General features: G+C 40.0%; 1 protein-coding gene across 3 annotated transcripts in view; it reads right to left on the bottom strand.

Moving 5' to 3' along the window:
* Positions 1-25,664, bottom strand: part of LOC114873639 (protein madd-4) — a 138,700-nt gene that overhangs the window by 35,403 nt on the left and 77,633 nt on the right. For all 3 annotated transcript variants that reach the window (XM_029182186.2, XM_029182188.2, XM_029182187.2), the window contains exons 3-4: positions 14,026-14,078; positions 12,937-13,036 (exon numbers count right to left, since the gene is read on the bottom strand). In XM_029182186.2, coding sequence (XP_029038019.2) covers positions 12,937-13,036; positions 14,026-14,078 — 153 coding nt within the window. The remainder of the gene's footprint in view (positions 1-12,936; positions 13,037-14,025; positions 14,079-25,664) is intronic.

The following is a 25,664-nucleotide window of genomic DNA, read 5'->3' as shown; positions in this document are numbered from 1 at the left end:
AAGGATGAACTTTTTTTTCTTCTGATGGACATTAATACTTTGTTCAATGGAGTATTAATTAGTTATATTTCATATCAATTAAAACATAAATTATTTTTTAAAAATAAACTCTGAATATCGAACATTATACAATACTAACGACCATGTACCCCCTTGAATAAAGAAAACTGAAAGGTCTCCAGATATAAAACGATAGAAAGAGGTAACGTTTCAGCAAGTTGGCGACTCCCAAATCCTCTGAAGTATCGTTTTCATGCATCGACAGGACGTTGAAGAATCGCGAGTGTCGAGACCGTTGTCCGGTCGTATTTTTCATCGATTTGTTCTATAATCGGTCGTCTCTGTCTTTCTTAACGTATACAAGTGCCATCAGGAATAGACTCGAAGCGGTGGTGTGCATGCCGCTAAACCGCAATCTCGGTTACGACAGAGGGTTGTGGTTTGGCTCGATTAGATTTCAAGGGCACTGCGGTGTCACATGAAGTTTGTTCAAATCGTCACATGTTGTCGAGATACATTTATAAAAAGTTACTGAATGTAACTTTTTTAATTTGAAAAAAAATCTATGGAAATTCTAAAATATTTTCAAAATCTTGATCACATTTTATACGTACACCCCCAACCAGTGTCTTTTTTGCACTCCATTTCAAATATCTGCACTTCGTGAATCGATAAACAAGGATTTTTAGTGTCGAATCGAGAGGCCGAAGAACAAAAAGGAAGAAAGACAAAGAGGTCGTTTTGACGCCAGGCTCGTGGCCCTGCCGAACAAGTAGAAGAATAAAAAAAGGGATTCGAAGGACGAACGAACGAGAGATACGTTTCCAGTTGAGCTCTGAATCCACGTTGCATTCTGAAGAGCAACGGGTCTCGTGTCTGATGGCAATCACAGAAATGCATTCCGTGAACCGTGCGGAGTGCTGCATTTCCGTGCATCGAGACGTTCTGCCATGTGAATATCCCTTTGTACGTGGATGCGTACGTGGCCGATTGCATAGAAGCATCGTATGCAAGTGTCTGCGTGCGTGTATAGATCTGCGTGGACAAACTGGGTCATTGATGGTCGGCAAAGGACTGTAAAGGAGAATTAAACGGGATCTGAAAGGAACCGCATCTGTGACAAGAAAATGCTCTCATTTACCTTCTCTAATGGGTCGAAGAAGAATGATGATTTTGTCATTGGAAGACGAATTGATAGACTTTAATAATTTTTTCTTTAACTAATTATAGATCAAATGCAGCCTTAAAAAAGTGGTCGGTCACTTTCAAAATTATTCTATAATAAGAAAAATATTTACATAGAGAGGAATTTTCCAACGTAAACGGATCGAAAGGTAACACGCGTCCCTAGATACTAGACGCATCAAACCTGATCGTAAAAAATTAATCGTCCAGAAAGCGGAAGTGTGTCTGCCCTCCTAGAATGGCTACATGCTAGGTCAGTGTTTCTCAAAGAGTATCCATAGAGGGTTGATGGTGAGTGTACATTAATATCTGAAGTTTGAGAAACACTGTGCTGGATGTATCATCGAGGTTGTTGCACTATTCGAAGTCCGCCACGATGAGGGACAATGTTCAGAAATAATTCTAACACATCGACTACCACAGTGGAAATAGCCTAGTACGGCGCACTATAAAATTTTCAATTTTTCTGATATTTGTTAAATATTACTTTCACTCCTACAACCCTTATTCCTTATTAAATCTATTTCCCCAGCCGACGTTTAATGAATGTTCGTTCGCTGGGCATTATTAATTTCTCGGCCGTACTGTTGCAGCGACGCTAATGGCATCAAGCTACGTACTCGCTTTAATTTCATAAAATAATAATATTAACAATTCTACCGGTAACGCGGTTGAACACCGTTGGTTACCACCTAATTAGATCGGCCAGGATCATGGTAACTAAATTCAAATTCTCCTCTCTCGTGTATTGAACTGAAATAATAGGGCAGATGATTTAATTCGCGGTGAAGATCGTGATTTAATGATTTCGATCCGTGTTTCACGGCTGTCATGATTAACAATGAAGATCTACTAACAAAAGCTATTCTAATTGGTTCAATGAAGCGATTAGTCACGTGCATATTGAATGTTCTATAATCAATGGTACAATTGAGATTAGGGTTTTGAATTGAAAATTCAGAATCAAGTTTATTACTGTGTTTGAAACTTATTTAGATACTAATTAACTGATTCATTGATGTAACAAGGTAGGGAGCAGGACGAACCTGGCCTTTTTCACTGAACCATGGTATTCAATATTCCAATTTATTATTAGCAAGGGGGTGAGTCATGGCTCATTATTGCAAAACCAACGAACGTAGCAGTTATAAAATCACGCTGGCAACTGAATTACTAACGCGATAATGTCCGATTCAGAGGCGTTATACACGGGCAAATTAATTAATGTCCTCTGCCATCATCCTCCACCCTTAATACCCTCGGTTTATACATATTTTCATGGTTTGGCGAAAAACGATCAAAAGGGACATCGTTCCTGTCGTTAGTCGAATCCAGGGAAATATCGTAATTCGTTCGCAAACGATTGCCTTTTTTCTTTTCCTTCGTTGTCACGCTCGAACCGATTTTAATATAATTCCAACGGATGCTCGTAATTTTTGAACATCGTAATTCCCGCGTTTGCATAATACTCTCGTTAAACGCGATTGTTTTTTGCCTGCTCTTGAGATCGCGTGGTGATTTCAATGCCTGGTAAAAACCACGCATCCCCGATAATCGCGTTTCGTTTCATTAATTTCCTCACCGATGAATTTTAACGTCGCTTTTTCGACCAACGTTCCGGCAGAATGCTCTTCCGATCAACCAAACAGTTCCGAGGAAAATAATATTAGCCCCATTTATTGGTGAATTTTTCAGAAATAACTTCGTTAAAAGTTAAGATAATACCACTGTCTATAAATTTTATATAATGTTTCTCTGACACGATAATTAAGTGAACAACGAATTCTAAGAGTGTTAATGAGCTGATGGCTGTCACAGAACCGGCTCTGCTTTCTCAAGCACAGCTTGCCGTAGGAACAAGTGTATAAAGTAAATAAAAAATTGAAATATTATGTATAAAAGAACGTGAGAGTTTTACATATGTTTCAGTGCAGCGTTACGTTATAATTGAAGGCTGACCACACACTTTGGAAGAAGTTTCAAGCGCTATTAGTCCGACGTGATTACAACCTGGAATCTAAGTATAATATAGCACGCCATTATTTCGTGTATATTCCACTTTAACACTGTAGTTATGAAAATTTGAAATCCTCTGTAATTCCCTTAACATTTAACGAGCCAGTATTTTCAAGCCCTTGAAAGATTATAATTGTTGAAATACATTAAAAGTAATTTTTATGCAAAAAACTGCTATTCATTTCATAAATAAACCCTATGTTCCAGATTTTCCGATCAATAAAGTATTGCTTGAAAGCTTCGTCAAAGTTTCATTTATGCGACATGGATTAAACTTTTAATTATTATGGACTTTTAATAAATGACTAATTTCGTTATTAAAAGATTAATACTCTATTTGGAAGTTTTAGAGTTCTGTTCCCATCTAGATTTCGAATTTAACATCCTAAATCCCACTCTCAAATTTTTATTTATACATCTGATACACTTTGTATTCTTTACAATAAATCAGAGCGTATTTCGCTGACGTTTCAATCTAAATTTCCAATTCAATTTCACAAATCTTCTTCCAAATTGATTATTTTTCAGCACGCAAAGTAAACAACGATTTCCCTTTAGAATTTCCCTGTACTTTTCTTCGCGAAGGAAATACAGGGCCAAGTGTAGCGGTGAAATATACACTATCCCATTACCAGTGTTAACAGAGTACAACCGGAACCGGGATACAGAGAGGAAGCAGAGGGTTGGAAATCTGAATTCACTGCATGCCTCTCCGTTTTGTTATGCTAATGATGTTGTGTCCCCCTCTTTTTCTTGTCGCTCGTTTCATCCCCCTCGATTCTTTCACCGTGGCAAGCCGTTCGACTCTTCTTATACGAGTTTCTTTCATTCCACGATCCTGCGCTCACATTTTCACTAGATTATTACTAGCATGCACAGGCTCTAAATCGAATATTAATGACCAAAAATGGGACTGTTCCATGCTGAGCCTTGCGATCCTGTTCTCCACTCGAGTGGATCGTTTCAAATATTGTTTATAGGATTGTTTCGCGATACTCGGCTTCGAATTCTGCGAAATTTACACTCTGACATCATCGTTTCAATCTTCAAACGAAAGAAAGAACAATCTTTTTCTTAATAACTTTTCTGATTATTTAACTCTTTAAAAAGGTAGTCAGATATGTAAAATCTGGTTGAAAATCATCCCTAAAATAGAATGCAGAGAACACATTTAGATGAATTTAGGTCGCGGATATTAAGAACGAAGTAGATTACAGTAATACCGTGTAGGAGTAATGAAAGATTCAATTTTTTCTACGTTTATCTCGAGAACATATCAACGAAGCAAAGTATCGTAAGCGGCTTTGATATAAACGTAACAATAATTTCAGCTCCCAGTAATTATCTCAACATCACGGAAACGGAAGGAATGTATTACACGCGAGTTAAATGCACTTCACGTTGGAAGGAAGTTCTATTATTTATAATTGCACCGGTGCAACGATGGTTAACATTGCTTTGCATCCACCGAACACGATGTACATTGTTGTTCAAAAATATCTGATCATTAACATCATATTTAGGTTTACACAGTAATATAACTGATGGTTTTTTATTTTTATCAAATTATAACAATTTGAGAAGGAAACAAAATAAGGAAAAATTCAGTATATGCAATAAGAAAAAATTCCTAAAATTTCAGGTATAACGAAATACTTTTGAACAGTAATGTACATACTAATACCCAGGTAAAAGTGTAATTATAGCCCTCTGAAATTTACGAGTGAACGAACATTGATACCACAAATTGCTCTCGTGGCGCCCTTTAAAAATACATTCTTTTTATAAACAGCAAATTACAACAACGGTATTTGGAGACATAAAGATTCCTTCATTGGATTTTACTCTTAGGATATAATGATTGAGGAATGATAATTGAGCAGAGGATTAGAAAAGAGCTTGCGAACTTTATGATAAAACGATGTAACAAACTAAATCGTTACGAAGCAAGCACTAAACGCGAACTCAAAATACCCCCATAAAGTTTCGATTACTCCAATAAAAGTTATGACGATAATATCTACCATACGAGCATTCGCAATCCTCTCTTTCAAGCCTGCAATAACACGAATCCTATAGAGCTTTCGTGTCCTCGATTCTACTGAAATGCCTTTGTACTTCGTACATGAATCATACAGGATATTAAAACACTTTTTCTTCGTTCAACAATATGAACTTAACCCCTTCGAACTTTGTATAAAGAATGACCCATTTTTAAATCTATCCATTCAATTACATATCGTTGGTTTGCAAGAATACACAGTGACAAAATAAAAAAATCATCAATTTTAAAATACGTGGAAAATTTAAAAGTAGGTCCTTTTTAGCTGAAAGTTCCATTAAATTCTCATTTCCTCATGTAATTGGATCGAACTATAGCTCTAAAATGATAGAAGATAGAATAGAGAGTGCAATATAAATTCAAAGTGCATTTTCCGATCCTAAATAGATGAAACCAGATTTTTCAGCTATTTATTTTCTTCCACAGGTAAGCCTGTCAGGTATTACACCGGATATCCGGGGGCATCTTTTATTAACCAATGCTTGGATCGGCTGAAGCACGTGAGACCGATTGATTTTATATTTTTTAAGTATCCAACGAGTCTGAGGTTCGCCAGGAAGGAAGATAAAAATCCGCGTTTTATTGTGGCACGTGCTGGGGAATTGAAATGTTTAGGGCGGACCCGGAACCTCCCACACGATTCTGTTTCTCTTTATTTTATAGGGCGCAGCGGTGGTTATTCGCTGAAGTCTTCGTTTGAAATTCCTTTCGTGGCTTTATTGTTGTGTACTTCCATAGAGACATCGCAATATTGGATTGAAACAAATTGATTCTGTCAATGTTCTGATAAAGTTGTGCGATGATAATGTAGCAAAGGTATATCTACATCAAGTTGCAATTCTGATTGTCTTTTCTTTCTATTGGAAATTTAGATCTTTCTCCTGACAATTTCTCTTCAATATCACAAATTTCTTTTCTTGTTACTTATTTATCTTTAAAAAAAATACTTGTAGCCTTCATTATAATTATAGGGTTAATATTTCTAGTCAAGTCATTTATAATCCTCCAGTCTCGTTGCACCGAATAAATTGCAACTACCTAATGCACTCAATATCTCTGAATACAATTCATCAGAAAAATGCATTCGGAAAACTAGCAAGCGTCGTCTCCTTCTCGCTTCACGTTCTTCCATAAAAGAACACGAAGATAATGGACGAAATACGCTGCGAGTAAGACGAGAATAAAGAATTTGGAGCAATTTGCGGGTAGACGGTGAAAGGTTGGAAAATCGAAGGCACTTTGTATTCTCGGCTCTTGACTCTTATTCTTCTTCCTTGTGTCTTCCATTCGATAAAACATTCCCGTTGAAATGTTTCTTTTTTTTTTAAATAACCGAACGAACGAGTGAAAAATTTCCTTTGGCTTTATTAATCGCCAATAATTATCCTGTCGCTTGTTATCACGTGAAAATGGAACGTTTCTCCAAATGTTCGTCGCGATACGTTTTTTAAATCCTCTTTGTTGCGTACAGATCCGGATATTGAAATTTAAAAATTCAAAACGCCGTCCCACAGATTTAATATAACCAGCAGTCGTCTCGCGGCCGTGCACAAAGAACGAAATTGATACGGAACTGTAGGAATTATTTAACGTATTCGTATCTGAATGCATATAAATTTTTGATCCGCAGAAAAGGGAACAGTGAGAGACAGAAAGAATAAAAAAAAGCAGAAGGTGCGGGGTGTCCTGAACACAGTTCGAATTTTTATAAAACTCCGCTCGTACAAAAGCTTTTAAAGCTTTGCGAAAGATATCCTGCGATGCAAATATCATTTTAAACGGGGAACAATGCCAATGATATTTAAAACTTTAAAGTACGATTCAATTTGAAGGAATTTTTATAGAGATTCAAAATTTAATTCACTTTGAAGAAACTTGCCCAATATGCCATGTGTAATCCTATCGATCAAAAAATAAGGAAACGAATGAAAAAGCTAATCGTTTGAAAGAGGAGCCAAAAATGGAATAACGAAAGAGGAATTGAGAAGACACGAGGATACAGAGGAACGATACAGAGAAACAGAGAAGGAAAAGGTACGAATAAGGTTCTCGGATAACTTGCGAACGTAAATCCCTTCCGGCTAGATTTTAACGTGAAATTTATCGTAGCCTGGATAAATTATTGTCCGTCATGATATTCCGTAGTAGCAGCTGGGTCAGGGAAGAGGGTTAGGGGTTCATGATCGACCATGCAAGTTATTAATATTTCGTGAGGTTAACCTGCCTTCGATTACTTTATAAATACTAGTGGATAGATATGTGCGGCGGAATGCAACATAGCAGGAGGTTTTCATAAATTTTCCAATTTCGCGGTCGCCAGTCCACGTAATCCCTCCTTTCAGCATAATCCTTCCCTTGGTTTTGTATTAACCGTGGCCGGATACCGCTTCACTAGCCGAATTTACATTCGAGGACTGATGAGTCCGCTGGAAACGTATCGTTGCACAGGATCGTTGATATTTTTTATTCCTTCCCTCAACCTGCTGAACGTTTCGTTGCTCTTTGTTTCTGTTTCTTCCGCATTTGGCTCCTTTCATTTTTCTTTCGGGTTTCTCTTCTTTTTTTTTGGCTAACGAGCTTCGTAAATCTTTCAGCCTCTAAGTCGACGATAAACCCCGCGTAATCTTGCGTTTTACTTCCATTCGTGGAGATATATTTATTTCTCTATCGCTTTGATCTCCGGCTTAACTCTGGTTCAAACATTCCCAGATTTTTCTTACTTTTCTTTCTTTCCGTAGTTCAATTTTGTGTTGCATTAATAATTGCAATCATAGCATTGAACGCATCCACTCGTTTCATCGTTGGCAAACTTTTTCATGCAACAATCAGCGCGAATTATTTCGGAAAACGAGACGATTATAATTGAAAAAATAAATTCGTTTCACTAAATTTCACGTACTTGCAGCGGCAGCGCGTTGCACCCCGATGCACCGCGATGCACGCTGCATAAACTGCAACGAGCACAGCCTGTCGCGATCGCACATCACCGTGGGAATGTGTCAATTACAGTTAATTCAAGGATTCATTTCGCAGGATTTATCGACCCGTTTAATGCTTTATCGACAGATACAAAAATTTGTGTACATTACGTAATTTTATATTATTTTGTATGTGTAAATGATTTGGTATAACAAATTTGTTGGACGATAGAGAATAAAATGAACGAATTTTACAAAATATTTCTTTGTTTTTATTTTATGGAAACAAATTGTTATTGAACTACCCGGGTAATCGTGTTTCCCAGCATTGCATTTGAGTGACCGACATTCGCAATAAGCCAATACTCGTGCCGTACATAGAGAATGATTCTTAATTAAACTTAACCGTAAAAGCAATGAATTTGCAATGCATTTCTATTAGCGGTGTGTGGATACTCGAACAAATTTATTTGCAAAATTATCTTAACCTTTCGGGGTCTTGCTCGACGCAATCCTATCATTACCCAATCCGACCTTTTCTTTAAGTATACTTGTTGTTAACACTTTCGCTTTCCGAAAAATGATCTTTGATAAAACACCTGAGAATGCTGCCAGTTAAACGAAAAAGTATCCCTCAATTTGCTGCTCGATTTCATCAAGGAAAATGTCATTCCATAGAAAAAGAACACGTTCCTTTTTATTCGACAGAAATCGTCTTGGCGAATTGATGGAAGACAGGGAGAAACGTTCAATGCCATCAGATTTATCAGACCCGTGTTTACTTGTTTATACCATGAAGAGTGTGCACATCGATTCACGTTGACCAATCACGGGGATAAGATTGGATGTGACATCGTAAAAGGCTTGACGAACGCTTACGACCCTCACGGTAAATCGTCCATTGGACCAAATGAGGGACATCCTGTGAAACCGTATTATTCTGTGCGTGCGTTAAAACCGTGACGAAAATCCTGAAATTGTGCTGTTCAAGATAAGCTTCGATGCTTGTATGTTTTATGAAGGACTCGCTGATACAGCAAGTGCGATGTTTAGAAAGCAATAATAGAGAAAGGAAAATACGTAGATAACACTGACGTAAATATAATCATTTATCACGACTCGTCAAAGTGATAAATTAATTAAGATTAAATTATAATTCGTGAAATGTTACGTACCTATTCTTTTTTTATTTCTGGTCATTCAGCAATTTTAATAACGAGTGCAAGAAGCATGAAAATTAAACGTTCCGTAAACGCAGCGTTATCGTCGAGTAATTTTCAAGCCGCAGTTTTTCGCCGCAAATAACGTAATCTCTGTTTCGTAGCGTGGCCGGTGTAAAGTGGGCTGGAATCTAATTTAAAGTGCAATCAAGACTACAAGGAAGTGAATGAATTTATACGACAGAACAAGTGTAACGCGGTCTCTCCAAATTCTTAATTTCGTGAACCTATTAAGAGTCTTGGTTAGTAGAACAAACCAAATTTTCGCGTCCCCGCAAATTAAGTGAATATTTCAAAATAAAAATTCAATTCAAAAGCGACTTTTAAAAATTTCCTTCTCTAAAAACAATTTTCAAGCTGATCAGAATTTTGTTCGCGGTATTTCACATCCATTCGGCTCTTTTCTTTTCCATTTCGCAGTCGTAAATGGACAGCACGTTTAAGGTTCAGCTGAACGCGTGAAAGAGAGAATCGTTCGGTGCAACAAAGGCCCAATAAAGCCGGTTTCGGGGCCGTTTAAACGAAAGAGATATTACGCGTTACGTATGCACAGGTCGTAGCGGCGAAAAAGCTTGGCAAGATCGACGTTGCCTTTGTGAAGGCCACCATATCGATACCTTTGTCGGCGGTGCATTTACGAACGTCCAGTGCAGCCACTCTCGCGTTGCAGTACCATTGCAACGACTGGACCCCTGCAGCGAAATGTCACGTCGCTCACACGACAACGGCGACGAAGAACCTTGTTTTTCACGAGGGACCAAAGGAAAATCGGTTCGCCAACTGACGAAAATTCTGAATGGAATTTTATATCGTGATACGTGAAACAATAACGCGAAGATAAAAGGGGACGATATCGAATATATTTATCTCCTGGATGACGGGTCACTGAGATTGTGACAATTCGAACTTAATTTTGGATCTTTTCTCATTTTCATTTTTTTAAATTTTGCCAGCCAAACGCGTCAACTGTGTACGAATAATCCGTGATCGGTTTCACACCTTTCCCTTTGTTCGATGGGGGAAATTGAATCCCTTGACAATCTCAGGCTTCCTCGCTAAGGACGTCGTTTCCACGTCATCGATCTCTTGCTGACGTTCGTGAAAACTAGGAGGTGGGCGGTGTAAGATGTAAGAGCAGCTAACAGGAAATTTATCCTGTTTTATCAGAGGCTACAAGGACCTTTTTCTATCTATTCAGTTATATCGTCAGAAATTAATTGAGAAGAAATGGAAAAATAAAATTTGAAACAATTTCATGATTTAATTGTCTCGAGAGATATATTTCTCACTCTGCAAAATAAGCAGAGTTGAAATGAATCAAGAATCCTGAATATTATTTGAAATGATTTCATCGAGCAGGAATAATATGACGATGGCATGAATTTTTATGCTTTAAGATACTCGAGACTGATTATTCAGGAATTTATAGAGCAAATTGTAGCAGAAGTATCGAGATATATCGAGGAGGGAAAAGTGAATATCGAATCGTGACGAGCATTGGTAGTAACTGATTACCTATCAATCAGACTATTGCGCAATGTTCTACGGTCACAAGTGGTTTGTTTTGTTCTGCAATATTCATGAAACCATTAATTCGCGAGAAAAGATTCCGCATCGAATAAAATACAAACAATTGAACCAATGGATCGTGAATAATAAACATTGATTTACTAATGCTTTTATATCGCGAGTGCTTTATCGCATAATTTTGCATTACATTACATTTATTTTATTATCTGTTTTTTTTTCTTCTCCAAATAAAGAGAGATTTTAATTCGTTCTAAAACCACTCATGAACTAATCAGAAAAATAATTCCAAGAGTGCACGTCGTAGAAAACATTGGACAAAACAGGACAAAATTGGACATAAAGGGTTGTAAAGGGTGTGGGTATCGATTTTCAGTCCGGAATTCACGATTCCGTAACAGGGTGCAACTTTTCTGCGGTTCGTTGTCGTCAGGGATGCATTCACCCTGAAAACATCTATTTTTGTTTTTGTTGTCCTTAGGAAATCGAGCAGTTCACAGAGGATACACGCGACACGGACAATGCATAGAATCGGTGGCCTTTCAAAAAGACCAGGGAGTCCGTGTAAATTCGGCGGAATATCGAGTTGGCAGATATCAATGGGGATGGCCGGGCCACGTGTCTTGTCGAGGGGTCGAAACTCGGCCTAGATTCGAATGTAGGTCGGGTCAGCTGCATCCGTACATCCCCCGGGTGTTAGGTCTGGGCTGGCCGGTGTGCGCTGCAGAATGCACACGTACAGGATGCACTTGCAGCATCCGTACACGGTCATACGTGACAACCGCAGCTGACCGTCACGCGTCGAATTTGAATTGATAATACGCGTAATTTCTGACCGGTCTGTTGGCATAAGGCCGTAATAACCGGCGAATAATTAATTACGAGAGTCAAGGGGTTGACCCGTTCTTTGACGTATGAACACCCACGTTTGATAATGACGGGTCAAGCGTTCGCTGTTCCGATTTTCTCGTGACAGCCTTTGAAACTTTGATATCATTGATATACAAGCTTGTTAGATTACGTATCTCTTGTTCTAAGTGCTCCTCTCTAGAGAGAGAGAGAGAGAGACTGTTTTCTATATAAATAAACTTTCAATACTATTGGAAAATTTGCTATCACGATTGACCCTATTCAAGGATTGAATAATCAGAACTCTGAACCTTATAATTTTCAGACACCCAAATAGACACCCAAACAGAGAAAGCAACAGAGGTAATCTCTAGGTAATCTTTCTTTAGAATTTTCTCCGGTTCATTGGAAACTTCTCGGTTGCTGGTGCGAAAAGGTTAAGTTAAGCGAGAGCCAATCATCTACCATCCGTTCCCATTTCGCCAGGGTTCAACGTAAACCGAGACATCCAAAGCGAATGATGGTTGGTCGTATCGCGGATGGTATACGGCGAGGCAGCTTCAAAAGTTGCCAGTTAAACGACGGAGTTAACTTCGTTTCGTTGTTTGCGCGAACCGCAAATTTCCTCCAGTTACTCAGAGCCACGGTGCCGTTATAATCACGCGGATGTACGTGTTACCAAGGGGGGTAAGAGAGGGTGGATGGTAGTCGTTTTCGGTCGGTCCCGTTTCTACTCGCGTGACAACTTGCTCGCTGTACGCCACGTTCGTGATAAAGGATATAGGGAAACACGCTGCAACCGACGTTCTCTACGTTAGTTCTATCTCTCATTGCTGTTTCCTATACACTGTATTCCGTCTTTCCAACGGAGGCGTCGCTTCAATAGAATTATATTGATAAGGGAGCTGCTTTTGGGGGGATAATTGAATCGGAGCTTTGCTCGAATCACTACGGTTATTCCGTGTGTCCTGACACACTTTCTGAATAGTTCTTTTTGTTTTTACTAAATCTACCGAGTGCAGAAAATTTCTACCTAATTATTTTGTACCTAAATATTCCATTTATACTTATTGTTATTTTGCTAAGTGCAAATAGAAAAATGATGAAAGGGTTGTTTGAATTTTTCTTGAATATTTGATAAATTCTTTTTATGACTCACCTCTGGATTACAGATCTTGTATTTCGTGCTCCATGATCTACCCTTGCACGGTTTCCTCCTGCAACGTTTCTGCTGACGTGAAATTCCACCGCCGCAGCTTCTGCGAAGTGGGCCAAGCGCAATTAAAAAAAGAAACAATATATGCACGTGCTGTAAACTAACAAGGAACATGCATGATACTCCCGACACTGGTCCACGAGTGCGTGTTCACGCGTAGGAACAAATTATGGGACCATGCATGTTCACGCCATGGTACAAATTTTAATACGAATCTAAATCTTACTAAGGATGTTATTAAAATATCGTTACAATGCTACCACTCGTGTGCCGTATGTCGAAAATATGAAAAAAATCATTTATTATATTATTCTAATCCGGACGTTTTGTCAATGATTGAGCAGGACTCGTATCGCAAAGATTGAAAAAAAAAATATTAATAATTGTATCGGGGGAGGCGAACAAAGATTTAGAAGGGTCGCGGTCGTAGCGCCGAATGTACGGCACCGTACATCATACAATAAGCTTCTCGGGGTGCAGTTCACCAGTAGTAAGGGTCATAAATTATTCGTTGGCGCAGTGTGCGCCGTTTCTGGCCGGTTGAAAAACGAGCTGGCCGCTAGACCGGTCGCCACCGGAACTCCACCGCCGTCGAAATGAGTTCTGAAACGTTTAACATTCCACGACCGCATCGGCGCGGCGCCGCGACGCGACGCGATATCCGACGTCTCTGAACGTTTCCTACTTGTATCGCGAAATCGAAGCTGCCATTCCTGCAGAATACGGCCATTCACGATATCGATGCTTTGCTAGTAGTAAATCAGTAACAAAAATTTTTGAAAATAGCTTAACCCTTTCGCTACGATACTCAGAATTATTTAATTTATTTCTCTAGCGAAGCATTTTTCTATCAAACTCTCATTATAATTTGGCATCAAAATCAATCGCAAGTTTTAATTACTTCCAATAACTCGGGAAAACAGTTTCATTAATAAATCTTTGATAAAATTAATCCGCGATATTCGTGGATGCGTGAAACGCAACGTGGAACGTCCACGATCGCGTCAGCAATTTGAATCGTGAAGTGCTTACCTCGAGCAACTGGACCATTTTGACCAAGGTGACCATTCGCCCCATGTGACACTCTGCAAGCAGAAAACAATTTGTCATGCGATTAAATTGTCTAAATAAAACGATGCTTGCCGGGGAATGCGCGTGGTACTGCCTGTTTATCATTCCGCGCAAAAATTCGACATTCGATTATTCCGCGCGCCCGAATTAATCCGAGATCGTATTTGCAGAACACCCACACGTTCTGCCCTCCCACCCTTCCTCTGTGTTACTTTTAATGAAATTGGAGAATCCATCGCGAGCGAATAAATTCGTTAAAACACCGCCGCTGCTGTAGAAATATTCGATTGGTAATTGAATCGACACTGGTGAAATTGTTGGACAATTAATTTGTGTAATGACAAATTTCTACTCCCCTAAGTTCACTGGCCGCATTTGTTATACGCTTCGTGCGAGGGAAAAATTATGGAGACATTCTTTTTGTGGTATTTACAGATGCAATAAATGGATTATGATTCAGGGTATTATAATGATATTAGCTAATTGCTAATTATTGAAATTTTGTCATGAAAATAGAACAATCTAATAAGGTGCCTCTGATCTAGATCTAATTTCATTCAGACAAAACTTGGAGAAAAAAGTGTTTGGAACTTTATTCCCAAGATTCACTGGAACGGATCCAAAGAAACGCGCGAAACCGGAAGAAGGCTCTTTGATAAATGTGACGTCGAGTAAGAACGACGATACATCAAAGTATTTAGCGTCATTCCGTGGAAATAGAAAAATCTGGTCCATAGGGTGGACAGCGGGTTGGCCCGTACATCGATATCCCTCTCGGAGCAATAAGTTCGCTGCGAGACGTGATAAAAATTTCGGCGCTGTTGCGGAAACCGTGTGAAATGCTTGGCACGTTCGCGGTCGAACCGAGCGGATTTCGAAAATTCACTTTTACCAGTCGGCTCGAGAGCTTGTCGAGTTGAATTCCTGTCTGGGTATTTCATAGAGGAACGAAGGGACTGCCGCAATCTCGTCCATGACCATTTAAGAATCCAAGGAAATAAAGTGGAAGATTGACGGAGAGTTTGCGATGCCTAAACCAACATTCTTTTTCTGTGATTTTTTCTACTTAATTTTTAATAAAATACTAATAAAAGTGATTAATAGAAAGATTGGCGTAACTTGGACTTCAGATAGAAATTGAAAAGCGAAATTTGATATTGGAGAACTGAATTTTTTGAAACGTCTATGCGACCTCTTGGTAACGAAGTTTGTTTAGTTATTGCTCCAAATTGCTTTCCAATTTTCTTTTCATCGCGTCCTCGCAATTTTTGAATTTAATGAGAAATTCGAGTCCGCGTTGCACCGAAGGAAATGGAACAAAAGGTGGTTGCAATTTCCAGTGAGAGATTTGAAAAATTTAATTAAAGTGATGTATCATCTCTCTGGGAAAATTGACAATGAGAAAAACTTTCATTTATATTTAAAACACGTTTAAAAAGAGGCGACAAACGAGTGAGACCGATAATCAAAAAGTCAACGTTAAGCCAGCATTGGAATAAAAATATGAAATATACTTTTCCTTCAATTTCTCTTCTCGTTATCCAAGTTATCCGATAATGAGCTGTTGTATCGGCTTTTTGCCAAGAGAAAGAACAGCAAGAGTTCCGACAATTAATCCCTTTTATCCGGCTAACGTTCTCAGAGGGAGAAAAAGAGAGAAGCTAAAGTCAGAAGAAAATGAAAGAAAAAGTAAGTTTAGAGTACGAAGCCAAAAATTAACAAAAAAGGAAAAAAAATGATACAGAAGGGAAGAAGTTATGGAAAACGCCAGCAAAAGAGGAATAAATGGGAACAAAAGCGATCGAAGTAAAGTATAGAGAAGCTGGTAGAAGCTCGACGTTAATGGCCATCGGCAGTTTTCATCCCCCGGGTTGAAATTTATTTTGGGGACTAGTTTTCTAGCCGATGTTTGAACTCTGTCGTTGTATCCTTTTTTCCGCTCTTTTATCGTGTACACAGGTGGTATTATGTCGGTCGTACCCCCGACCCCGACACGAAAGTGGCGATCGAGGGTAATGGGCGATAATTTCACGCTCGAGCAAATTATAATGGCACGGATTCGAGAGTGTGTGTGCAACGCGAAATGAGATGTTCGTTAGGTTAACGAGTTTGTTTTACAAATGATTGCTTCTGTATTCTTGTATTTTTACGACCACTAATTTATCCACTTTTTCCTCTTTCGTTTACAGCGAGAAAAATAAATAATTGCAAATTAACATGTTTCAGAATAATGACGCACAAGTTGAGTCACATGTTATTACATATTGTCAAACTGGTTCGTTCTGTTATTGTAATCCTCTTACAGAATGTTCGAAGGTACGAATTCCTAATGAATAGGATTAAAAACTATTTACAACTGCATGCCAAGAGTTACTTCAGTTTACATTTTGTACCGAAACAGGAGTAATTAACTATCGCTATCGTTTCCTTGTTTACCCTATATAAATTTTGTATAGGTACTTTTATATAACACCAAGAAGTTTCATTGTAAAAAAGAAAGAGGACAAAGAAAATTCCACTTATTCGAAGAGATGGGTGGAACAAACAGAAGAGAATAAAAAAAGAGTCTAAAAAGCCCCGACAGAAAGTCATCTATGAAGCTTTCAACCAGCAGCTTTTTTCCCCTATTTTTGAACCGGATGAATAACGCCGAAATCGCCATAGAAAATTATTGGAGCGTCGATTTTCAGGAAACACCACCGAAAATGATCGACCAGCACACCCTTTCCCTGCTCGCCCATTTCAGCTGGTTATTTCATGAGAGCTCGCAAATGTGAGGCATAAAGTTTGTAGGATACAACGAGGCGACGCGGTGACAGCAGTCGCGTTAACATTCGCCGAGTTGGTTCATTAAAAAAGCACGGAACAAGCTCCGAGAACGTGTTCATTTGTTAAAAGTTCGCGGGTTTGTTCGTTGTTTGAATCGTTGATTAAAGAAGTGGCGGTCTCTACTCTAGTTCTACTCGGTTCTCTCGTTTTACACGAATAGTCTTAAAGCTGTCTCGAGATTATTCCATTAAGCACTGAATATTTTACCAAAAAAGATCCTAGCCTCCTAACGCCCTTTTCGCACCCAACAGCACACTCGTTTTTTACATAAAAAATGTACACTTTCTGAAATCTACAGAGCCATTTCGAAACACCCTGTACAGAAGGGTGCGAAAGCCCGCATTGCGGAATGAGAGATCGCCTATCGGCCTATTGGCCTGTCCTCTCCGCTCCACTATTTCTATCTTTCCCTCTTCCTCCTATCTATCCAACCCTGTATCTGCCTTCATTCACCACTCACCACCTTGTACCCCCTTCGTGTTCCTCTTTCCTTGCCAATTTGCGAGAGATTCGCAGTTAGAAGCGATAGCGACGTTGTACGATAAGAATCGCTTTTTCGTTTCTATTCGTAGCTCGTGGACGAGCGATCGCATAAATCGTCGATCCAATCGAGACGGGACGATTTAACGATCGTTGCGGTGAAAATGTTACGCGATTTCCCGGACTTTTCTGTTTCACAGAAAATTTTAACGCTTTGATAAGCGTGACCCGATTTCCCCTCGGCTCTTCGATTGAATTGAAATTCTCTCGAATCACTTTTTCAGCTTTTCTGTTCATAGAAAATCGTACTTAACAAATAGAAAATACTAAATTGTATTTTTTCAAATACCAAAGGCAAAAGTGTTTAGAAAGAAAATAAAGTCATCAAAGAAATTGATTCGCTAATTATCCTGAGCAGTGTGCTAATGAATAAACAACCTTCTTTCGGCCGGAAGGAACCGTGTCGCTTCGGGGAAGGGTAAATATCGCGCTTCTATCTCGTCGTGGTCACAGTCTCCCGTGTATTTATGCAATGGTACCAGCTTACTTTTGCGCCTGGTGTTCAACAATTTTGCATATGCATGCGTAAACGCGGACGAGCACGATTCGTCGCGTTAAATATTTCGCGGCTCTGGTGTGAGTGATATTTGTATACCCGACTCGTTATATCCTCCAATGCCTTCCTGCTGTTTCGCATTTCTCTCTGATAATAATTTCGAAGAGTTTCATTCATTTTTAACAATTTAATCTTAAAAAGAAAATATATTGGAAATATTTGCAGCCTAACAAATGAAATTCTCAACTCCCTAGTACCGTACACTTAATGATATATCAATGTTTCCTAGGAAAATTGACTCGAACGATTATCCCGTTCGCGATCAAAGCAGGACAGAATATTTACACGCGATTCCCTCGTAAATTTGGCTAACTTAAATGTTCAATTTCCCCGGTTCGTCGTTGTAACGCGGAACTCCTTTAACGTTTGGTATCAGCCCGAAGCAGTCTCAGACCGAGACGTCGAACGTAATCCAAATTCCAATGAATTTCAAGCGAAACCGAACGCAATAGAGCAACGCTCGAGCGTCGACTGTTTGCGACAAAATGACTTCACGCATTCCTGCCAATCCCTTTCAAAGCATTCCCGCTAATTTACATGCATACAAGCCTAAAACCAGAAGGGAGGACTTTAATAAAATCAAACGAGATGGCAGATAAAAGCATAGGAACGAAGGGGTTGAGGGTTGAAAGACAGGGTAGGAAAGTGTGTTGTCAGAGAGTAACGGGCCAGCTATTCCCAATTCCCACCCAATCTAAAATCAATCTTAGTTCGTGCTCTTAGACGAACTGGAAGTAGGATTCTAAAGGGAGTGTTAGAGAGGGGTGGAGGAAGGGGGGGCCTTGGTACCGATCACTTTTAAGCAGGCTTGCAAGTCTGCATTATTCAAACTCCACCGCCAACCAAACTAGACTTCCAACGGTGCTCTGTAAGGAACCCCCTTGTGTCTTTCCACGAGAACGACACCCTTCTCTCACCCTTTCTTCTTACTCTTAGACTTCCACTCTGTTTTCTTTGCCCCTCCATCCATTCTCGTTTTCGTGACGCAATGAAAACCGCGCTTTTTAATTGCCATTCCCTCTTTGTCAACGTAGCCGAGTTTTCTCAATGGTTCACAATTTTGAATAACTCTTTTGCTTTTAGCTTCAATAGTAGAGGAAATTACAACAGAGGATGGGAATAAATTAAATATCTTCACGTTAAAATTACATATTTTTCTTAAAATTACTGGCCATTCCGAATGTTATTTTAACTAAAACTAAAATGTATATTGTTCTTAGTCTCTGAGAGTGTTATCGTAACACAGTATTAACATAATTCAAGCACACTTTGTCAAAATCAATATTTGGAATGGAGGCGAATGTTACACCCTAGCTTGGAAATTTAATTACAGTAAACCGTGGCCCACAGGCGGCGTTTATCACAAGTATAACTATGTATATTTAAAGAGGAAAATATGTTCTGCAATTTGATGCCGAAACAAAATGAAAGAAAAACCCGATGAATACCACGCAACCACCCTCTTCTATAATTCAGCATCCCAACGCAATGTTTCGAATGTTTGCCCTTAATTTTACATTTCACCTGGTACGAACAAAACCCTCTGGGGTCAACGATGATAATTAAAATTATGGATATCACGAAAACACTAATTAAAAAATAGCAAACTGAAAAATGTTAATGATTTACCTGGGAAAATATTATTTCAATACAAAAAGGAAATTTTCAATCGAGCGCTGATATCTATCGCGTGAAACTAAGAAAAGAAAAAATAGTTTGTTAATCATCCTGTGCATGACAAGAGAAGATGGTTACAATTCGTCGTCTGGTTTTTACATCTGAAACAAGTCTAGCATGGTACCATCATTGTGTGACGTTCTTTGGTGGCTGACACCCCTGAGAAATCAAGGGACAGGCGCCATGGAAGATTAGCGAGCGAAAGAAAGTGGAACTGAAAAACATGGCTGAAACTGTAGGACGCTTCCCCTGGAGTGTTTATACCGGTGTTTTCCGGCTTTTTCCGCGCGGCTCGGTGCGTAAAGAAGCTTAAAACAGGAGAACTCGGAGCGGTGGTGAACCCAGCCGGAATAGAGGAACGCGATTCAGAATTATTTATATTGGCTCAGTGTTTATTCTTTCGCGACGATAATCTGATGATAGCACAATTGAAATTTCTATAGGCGAATTCAAATATTTAACTTGTAATTTGTGCCTTTTGATGGAGCTGACTAGCAGAGGAAAGTAAAATTTTGGTAAATGAACAAACACTCAAAATCTCGACCCGTTCAATTTACAACCCTCATAATCAACGACCATTGAAAAAGTGACAGAGTTAAATAAACACTATAAGCGTCGTTTGATCACGTACTTCTATTTTCATACTATAATAACCAGGCGAAGAGTAAACGAGGATTATGCAAGTTTATATATAAACGTGAGTTTACCAAAAAGCAGCTTCAGAGTTGAACGAGTCGAGGCTCCTTCACGGGTCGGTGTCAGGTTAAAAGGGGTGCGTAATAGGCTTAAAAAGACTGATGTCTTAAGCGGGATGAGAAATAAGCCGCGGAAATAAATCTTATGGAATTTCGTGCCGGCGATTCGAGGACAGAGGGCTCTTGATGGGATCGGTTATCCGCGTAACGATATTTGGAAACGCTTAGGAGTTTCGGATGTCCGAAAATAAAGTCCTGATAGAAGATAGAGGACCCACTTGCTCGACTGTTTAGAGGATATGACCCACCGTTTTAGAAGAGGGGACGAGAGATTTAAATTGGCGCTCGTGTCGGAGATAATGGGGTGATTTTAATAACAATAGCCGGCTGAATAGAGGTTCATGAAAAAGAACGAGTTGTAAATTTAAGATGGTTAACGGACTGTTCAGTGAATTGGTATTCTTAGATGATACACGATTATTTATGGTTAATTTAATACTTTGTTCAATTATTGAATTTCTTTTTTGCGTGGACCACCAGATTCATAAAGGAGCAGATTAAGATTTCTAGGGCCAAGATGCGACCAAGTGTTTTCCTTTTCCCCGTTCGATAAGAGGGCTCGAACGCTAGGAATAGAACGGATGATCGAACTTTTAAGCAGGATCCTCGCGTCACTTGCATTATTCACGCGACTCCTCTTCTTCGTCGACGCTTTTCGTCCTAGCCACATCCAGTTTGGGATTCGATTCTCGCGTGCAGGTGTCAATTTGTCTTTTTCCCCTCGTCGCTTTTCTCTCGCTCTTCGCTAGATCTACTTCGACCTTCTGTTTTTGTCTCAAGTGTCTTCCCCTTCGATCTTTCCAGGAAGACACCCGAAATGCTCTCCCAGGATGGGACATTAGACTCCCAAATTATTGAAAGCAACAACAGGAGAGTCGGAGATCTTCTCCTTCTATCTTTTTCTCCTTTATGCACGCTTGTCACACCGTCATCTTAGCGATTCCATCAGCGTCGGTTCATTGCTAATGGAGGAACCAACGTTGGATCCTCGAGATCGGTATCTTAGGGCCATTTTCGTAGCCGTTTCCGATAATCACGTTGGTCGCTGGAAAAGCCAGCCAGGAGTGTCAGCTGGTGAACATTGTGTCGATCCTACCACCTGTCCTCTCATTATCGATGCAAACGCCTCGAGTGTCCTCCGATCGGCATTGTCCTCGCTAATGCTGCCCAACCTATCATCCTACACGTTTCTCTGCGTCGATGTTAATCACATCTCTTCAAGATTAAAGACGAAATACCGCGAAACAGTGGAAGGTGGGTCAAGTGTACGTTAAATACGGAATCATTTTTCAACGAACCGTTTTATGGTCCGATAAAAGCAAGAAGGCCGAACCGTGAGTTCGCAGGACTCCTGATAGCGCAGGATTACCGTTAATATTTATTATCATTCGTGGCTGCTCGCTGTCTCGTACACCATTTCGTCCTGGAGCTTCATTAAGCTTTTACGATTAAAGAATCCCGACCTAATCGAAAGAGAAGACACTTTCAACAGATTCCAATCTGTTATACGAACAGAGTGGAATAGCATGGATTCAATGTTGATGGAACTGGTTGCTAATGCACCAGCGGGGATAATCAAAATATTGAGCTTGACGTTTACGCGGGTCCACTAATGTTCGATGTTTTCACTCAAAGCAATCATTCCTCGAATCTCCTTTTTGTTTATACATGTGACTGTATTTTGATGCATGTGCATCCATTAATTAATTTCACGATGAAATTTGTTATTATACAAAAATAAATCCCGTCGCAATGAAAATGGAAAATTTGTTACAAGACCAGTATGCAAAATCAAGAATGTCTCTCTTTGCCCGAATCGCGAATGAAATAATTAATCACTCTCGTTATCGTCAATCGTCATATAGGAAAATCGTTTAGCGGACCAAGTTGACCCGATTCCAAAAGCGTACACCAACGATTTGGATTACGTGATTAAAAGCCGTAGCAGGGGATTTTAATGAAACGCAAGGGAACAGATATTATAGCGAGCCGCTTTTAAATAATGGTTCTCGATGTTTCACCGTGAAAAGCGTCCACGGTCGAGCGGACCGGAAGAAAGAAGAGTAACAACGAAGTCGATCAAGAGAGAGGGAAAAAGCGGATAGTATAGCCCCGTGGGTTAATTTAACTTGTTCCCATCGAGACACGCTCGGTTCCTCGAGGAGCAAGGAAAAAAATGGCACCACTCCGGGGTTAATTTGTAAGCGGTGCTTCGACTGAAGCTGGAATCGATGTCGGGCATGAATTCGTTGAGAGTTGAAAAGCGGTTCGAAAGGGGGATGGAGGGGGTTGAAAGTCGTCTCGAAACACGGTTTGCCGGTGGCACGGGGTTATTACACGTCAGTCACACTTCTCTCAAAATTGCGAAAGTTTTATAAGACACAACGATCCTTGTCCAACCACATCTCACGCAACTTGCGAGCCCTGGCTCTTTATTATCGCTCCAGCTTTCACTCAATATTACACCGGGAAAAACAAATTACTTAAAACTTTTATCTCCATCCGGAGATACTCTTAAATCACGATTTCCCGTATCGTTGAAATCAAAGAACAATTTCCCAAAGCTATGCAATGTTTCGCCTATCGATTGAACCCGAAACGTACCGGAGGGGAAAAATATTTTCCTGGTCACTCGAAATGCAAGGAAAATAGATTTCCCCGAGCAAGCAGGCCGCGTTGCAGTTAAATTAACAAACGAGAGAGCCATCCGTCGATCGACGTCCATCGGTGAATTCCAATTATTCCATCGACCATTCGCGAAATTATTAGATCGCAGATGTAACCATCAAATTTGCTCCCATAACGTTCACCCTTCGTGACCCCATTTGTTTCTCCATTTGGCATATTATGTTTCTCACGCGATATTGTACATTGGTGGATTTTAAAATGAAAACAGTTGAAAAACGAAACGAGACCGCAGGACCTCGGGGGGAGGGGGGGTACGGACGGAAGGGGTTGCAGAGCGGGCCAAGTTTCGTGGCAAGAACCGCGGCCGGATGAGAATTATTCAAGGATTTTCAAGATAATGCAATAACGTAGCGGCGGCGTACCGCCGTGAGAAATTAGCGGCATGAATTATGAATGAGACCGACTTCGTCGGCCGTTTATCTTCTTTAATGTTTCTTGGCATCTCTCGTCGAGCTGGATGACTCGCAGTGTCTCGACGTACCTTGATTTTTCCTTCCTTCGAACACTCGGGAACGAACGGTTCCAATGAAATTATTTTCCAAACAGCTTGAAACTGAAATTCTTCAGATTCGATACTTCAATTCGACAAGTATTCTAGTGTTTAGTCAAATATTTCTGATTCTTCAAAAACTCGAAACCCTTCGATTGTCCATTATTCACCGGTGGATTCAAAGCATCATCCCCGAGAATTAATCGTCGTCCAACTTGCGAACATTCCCTGCTCTCCTTTTTCTCCACCTCCATTCACGTTTGCCAAAAATACGACTGATCGATATTCCGTCGTCTCGCGAAACGTCGGATGAAAATTGTACGCGAAGAGCAGCGAGCGCAGCGGGTTTCCGGTAGAAACGAGTTTTCCTGTTTAACGAGCCACGGCTCCCTGGCTCGAGTACTATAAATTTTTACGCCCCTGAACGATCGTTCGAAACCGTAAATGCAGGCGAGCAAAGCGACGCCCGCTTTAGTCCGTAAGATGCCGTTGCATCTTTCGCGGAAACGATATTAGTATCGGTTACGGTAATTCGCCAGTGAACGACCGCCATTACGTACGAATTGCTTCTGATGCAGCCTATAAGCAGCCACCTTTGAAATCGAACACCCGTTAAATGCAATTAGACAATTACAGCCGGAGACTAGCAGGATAGGGAATAGAGGTAGTGCTTCGTCGACGCTTTTCACCCTCACTCGCTCGAGAGGGCCACTAGAGGGTGGTCGTCGAAACGACGACGACGACGGCGACGAGATAGGAATGTTCATTGTCACGGCACGCACGGCTCGCTACTCTTCACATCTTTGCACTTTCTTTGTGGCGAACCAATTTCTTCTTTCGTCGTCGTCGTCGTCGCCGTGCCGAGTGCGACTTCCTTTCGAGCTAGCACCTTTGCCCGTTCTTTGACTCGCACCCGATTCGACCTCCGCGCCATTAATTAGCGGGAAACACGAGTCCCGGAAGATTGGAGATTTTTCTAACTGGGACGAAACTTGTCTGGCCCATTGTGCGACTGACGGTGTGATTTCTGACGCTACTGGTTCTTAGGTAAGGGTGATCGTGCTTTTCAGACACGATTTCTCTTTTGACTGAATTAATTATGTTGACGATTAATGGACAAAAATGAAACGAAGAAAAATGTTCTATTTCAATGTAGTTGCGTTTACTTTCAAGATGATCCGATAGAAAGTTTACTGTCATCTGTGTATTGTTATTTCCGAGTTGTCAAGTGCCCAAATACTCGACTGTGTGCATTTCCTTTCAGAATATATTTCAGTGTCTCCCAGTAATTGCATTGGCTGTCCCTGATTCGAGTGGAAAACTAAGTTCACGAATAGCTGATGCCCTACAGTCTCGTCTGTGAATTTCGCGAGCGAATTAGGATGTCGCGGCGGTATCGAAATAACGTTTGTTTCGCTACGTATTTTTCGGGAATTCCGTGTGTCGCGTAGCGAATACCGAATCGCCGAACTTTCTGCAGTTGGAAAAATTTGGCAACTCGATTTACCCGATACGACAGCCTGCGAGAGAAAACATACGCGAAAGTCTCGAGAAGGAGGAATTGGTAATTGAAATTGAGGTGGGTCGTAGTTCGATTGATTCTGATTCTCAGTGATAAAGTTTTTCGAAACTTTTTCAAATCAGTCTAAGAAAATAATATCGGTATTCTGACAAAATTACATTGAAATGAAAAATAGAAACAGCAATGGAAAAAAATGGTGATTCGATTAACCGAAACTGTTGAATCCGTAATCGAACAATTCCGCGAGGATATTCGAGGAACAAAGAAATAACGTAATTAGAATTCTAATAGATTGTTGTTCAAGTGGCAATTTTATAGATGTTGAAAACTCCGATAACTGGATTTCTCCGATAATGCACAGTCGTGGAATCGTGTGATTCCAAACGAATCCGGATAGACGAAAGAAGAGGAAAAGAAAAAAGAAGATCGTAATTGGAATTGCGATGGCTCGTTACTCGATTGCCTGTAATTCTATCCAAGTTCTCCGGGTGAAAGTTCGAACTTGGTTGGAAAGTCTTGATGAGCTTCATGTTAACACGAATT

This window comes from Osmia bicornis, chromosome 13 (assembly GCF_907164935.1).
Source record: "Osmia bicornis bicornis chromosome 13, iOsmBic2.1, whole genome shotgun sequence".
Taxonomy (NCBI): domain Eukaryota; kingdom Metazoa; phylum Arthropoda; class Insecta; order Hymenoptera; family Megachilidae; genus Osmia; species Osmia bicornis.
Note: the sequence above shows the minus strand (reverse complement) of the source record. Positions and strands in the feature narration are given on the sequence as shown.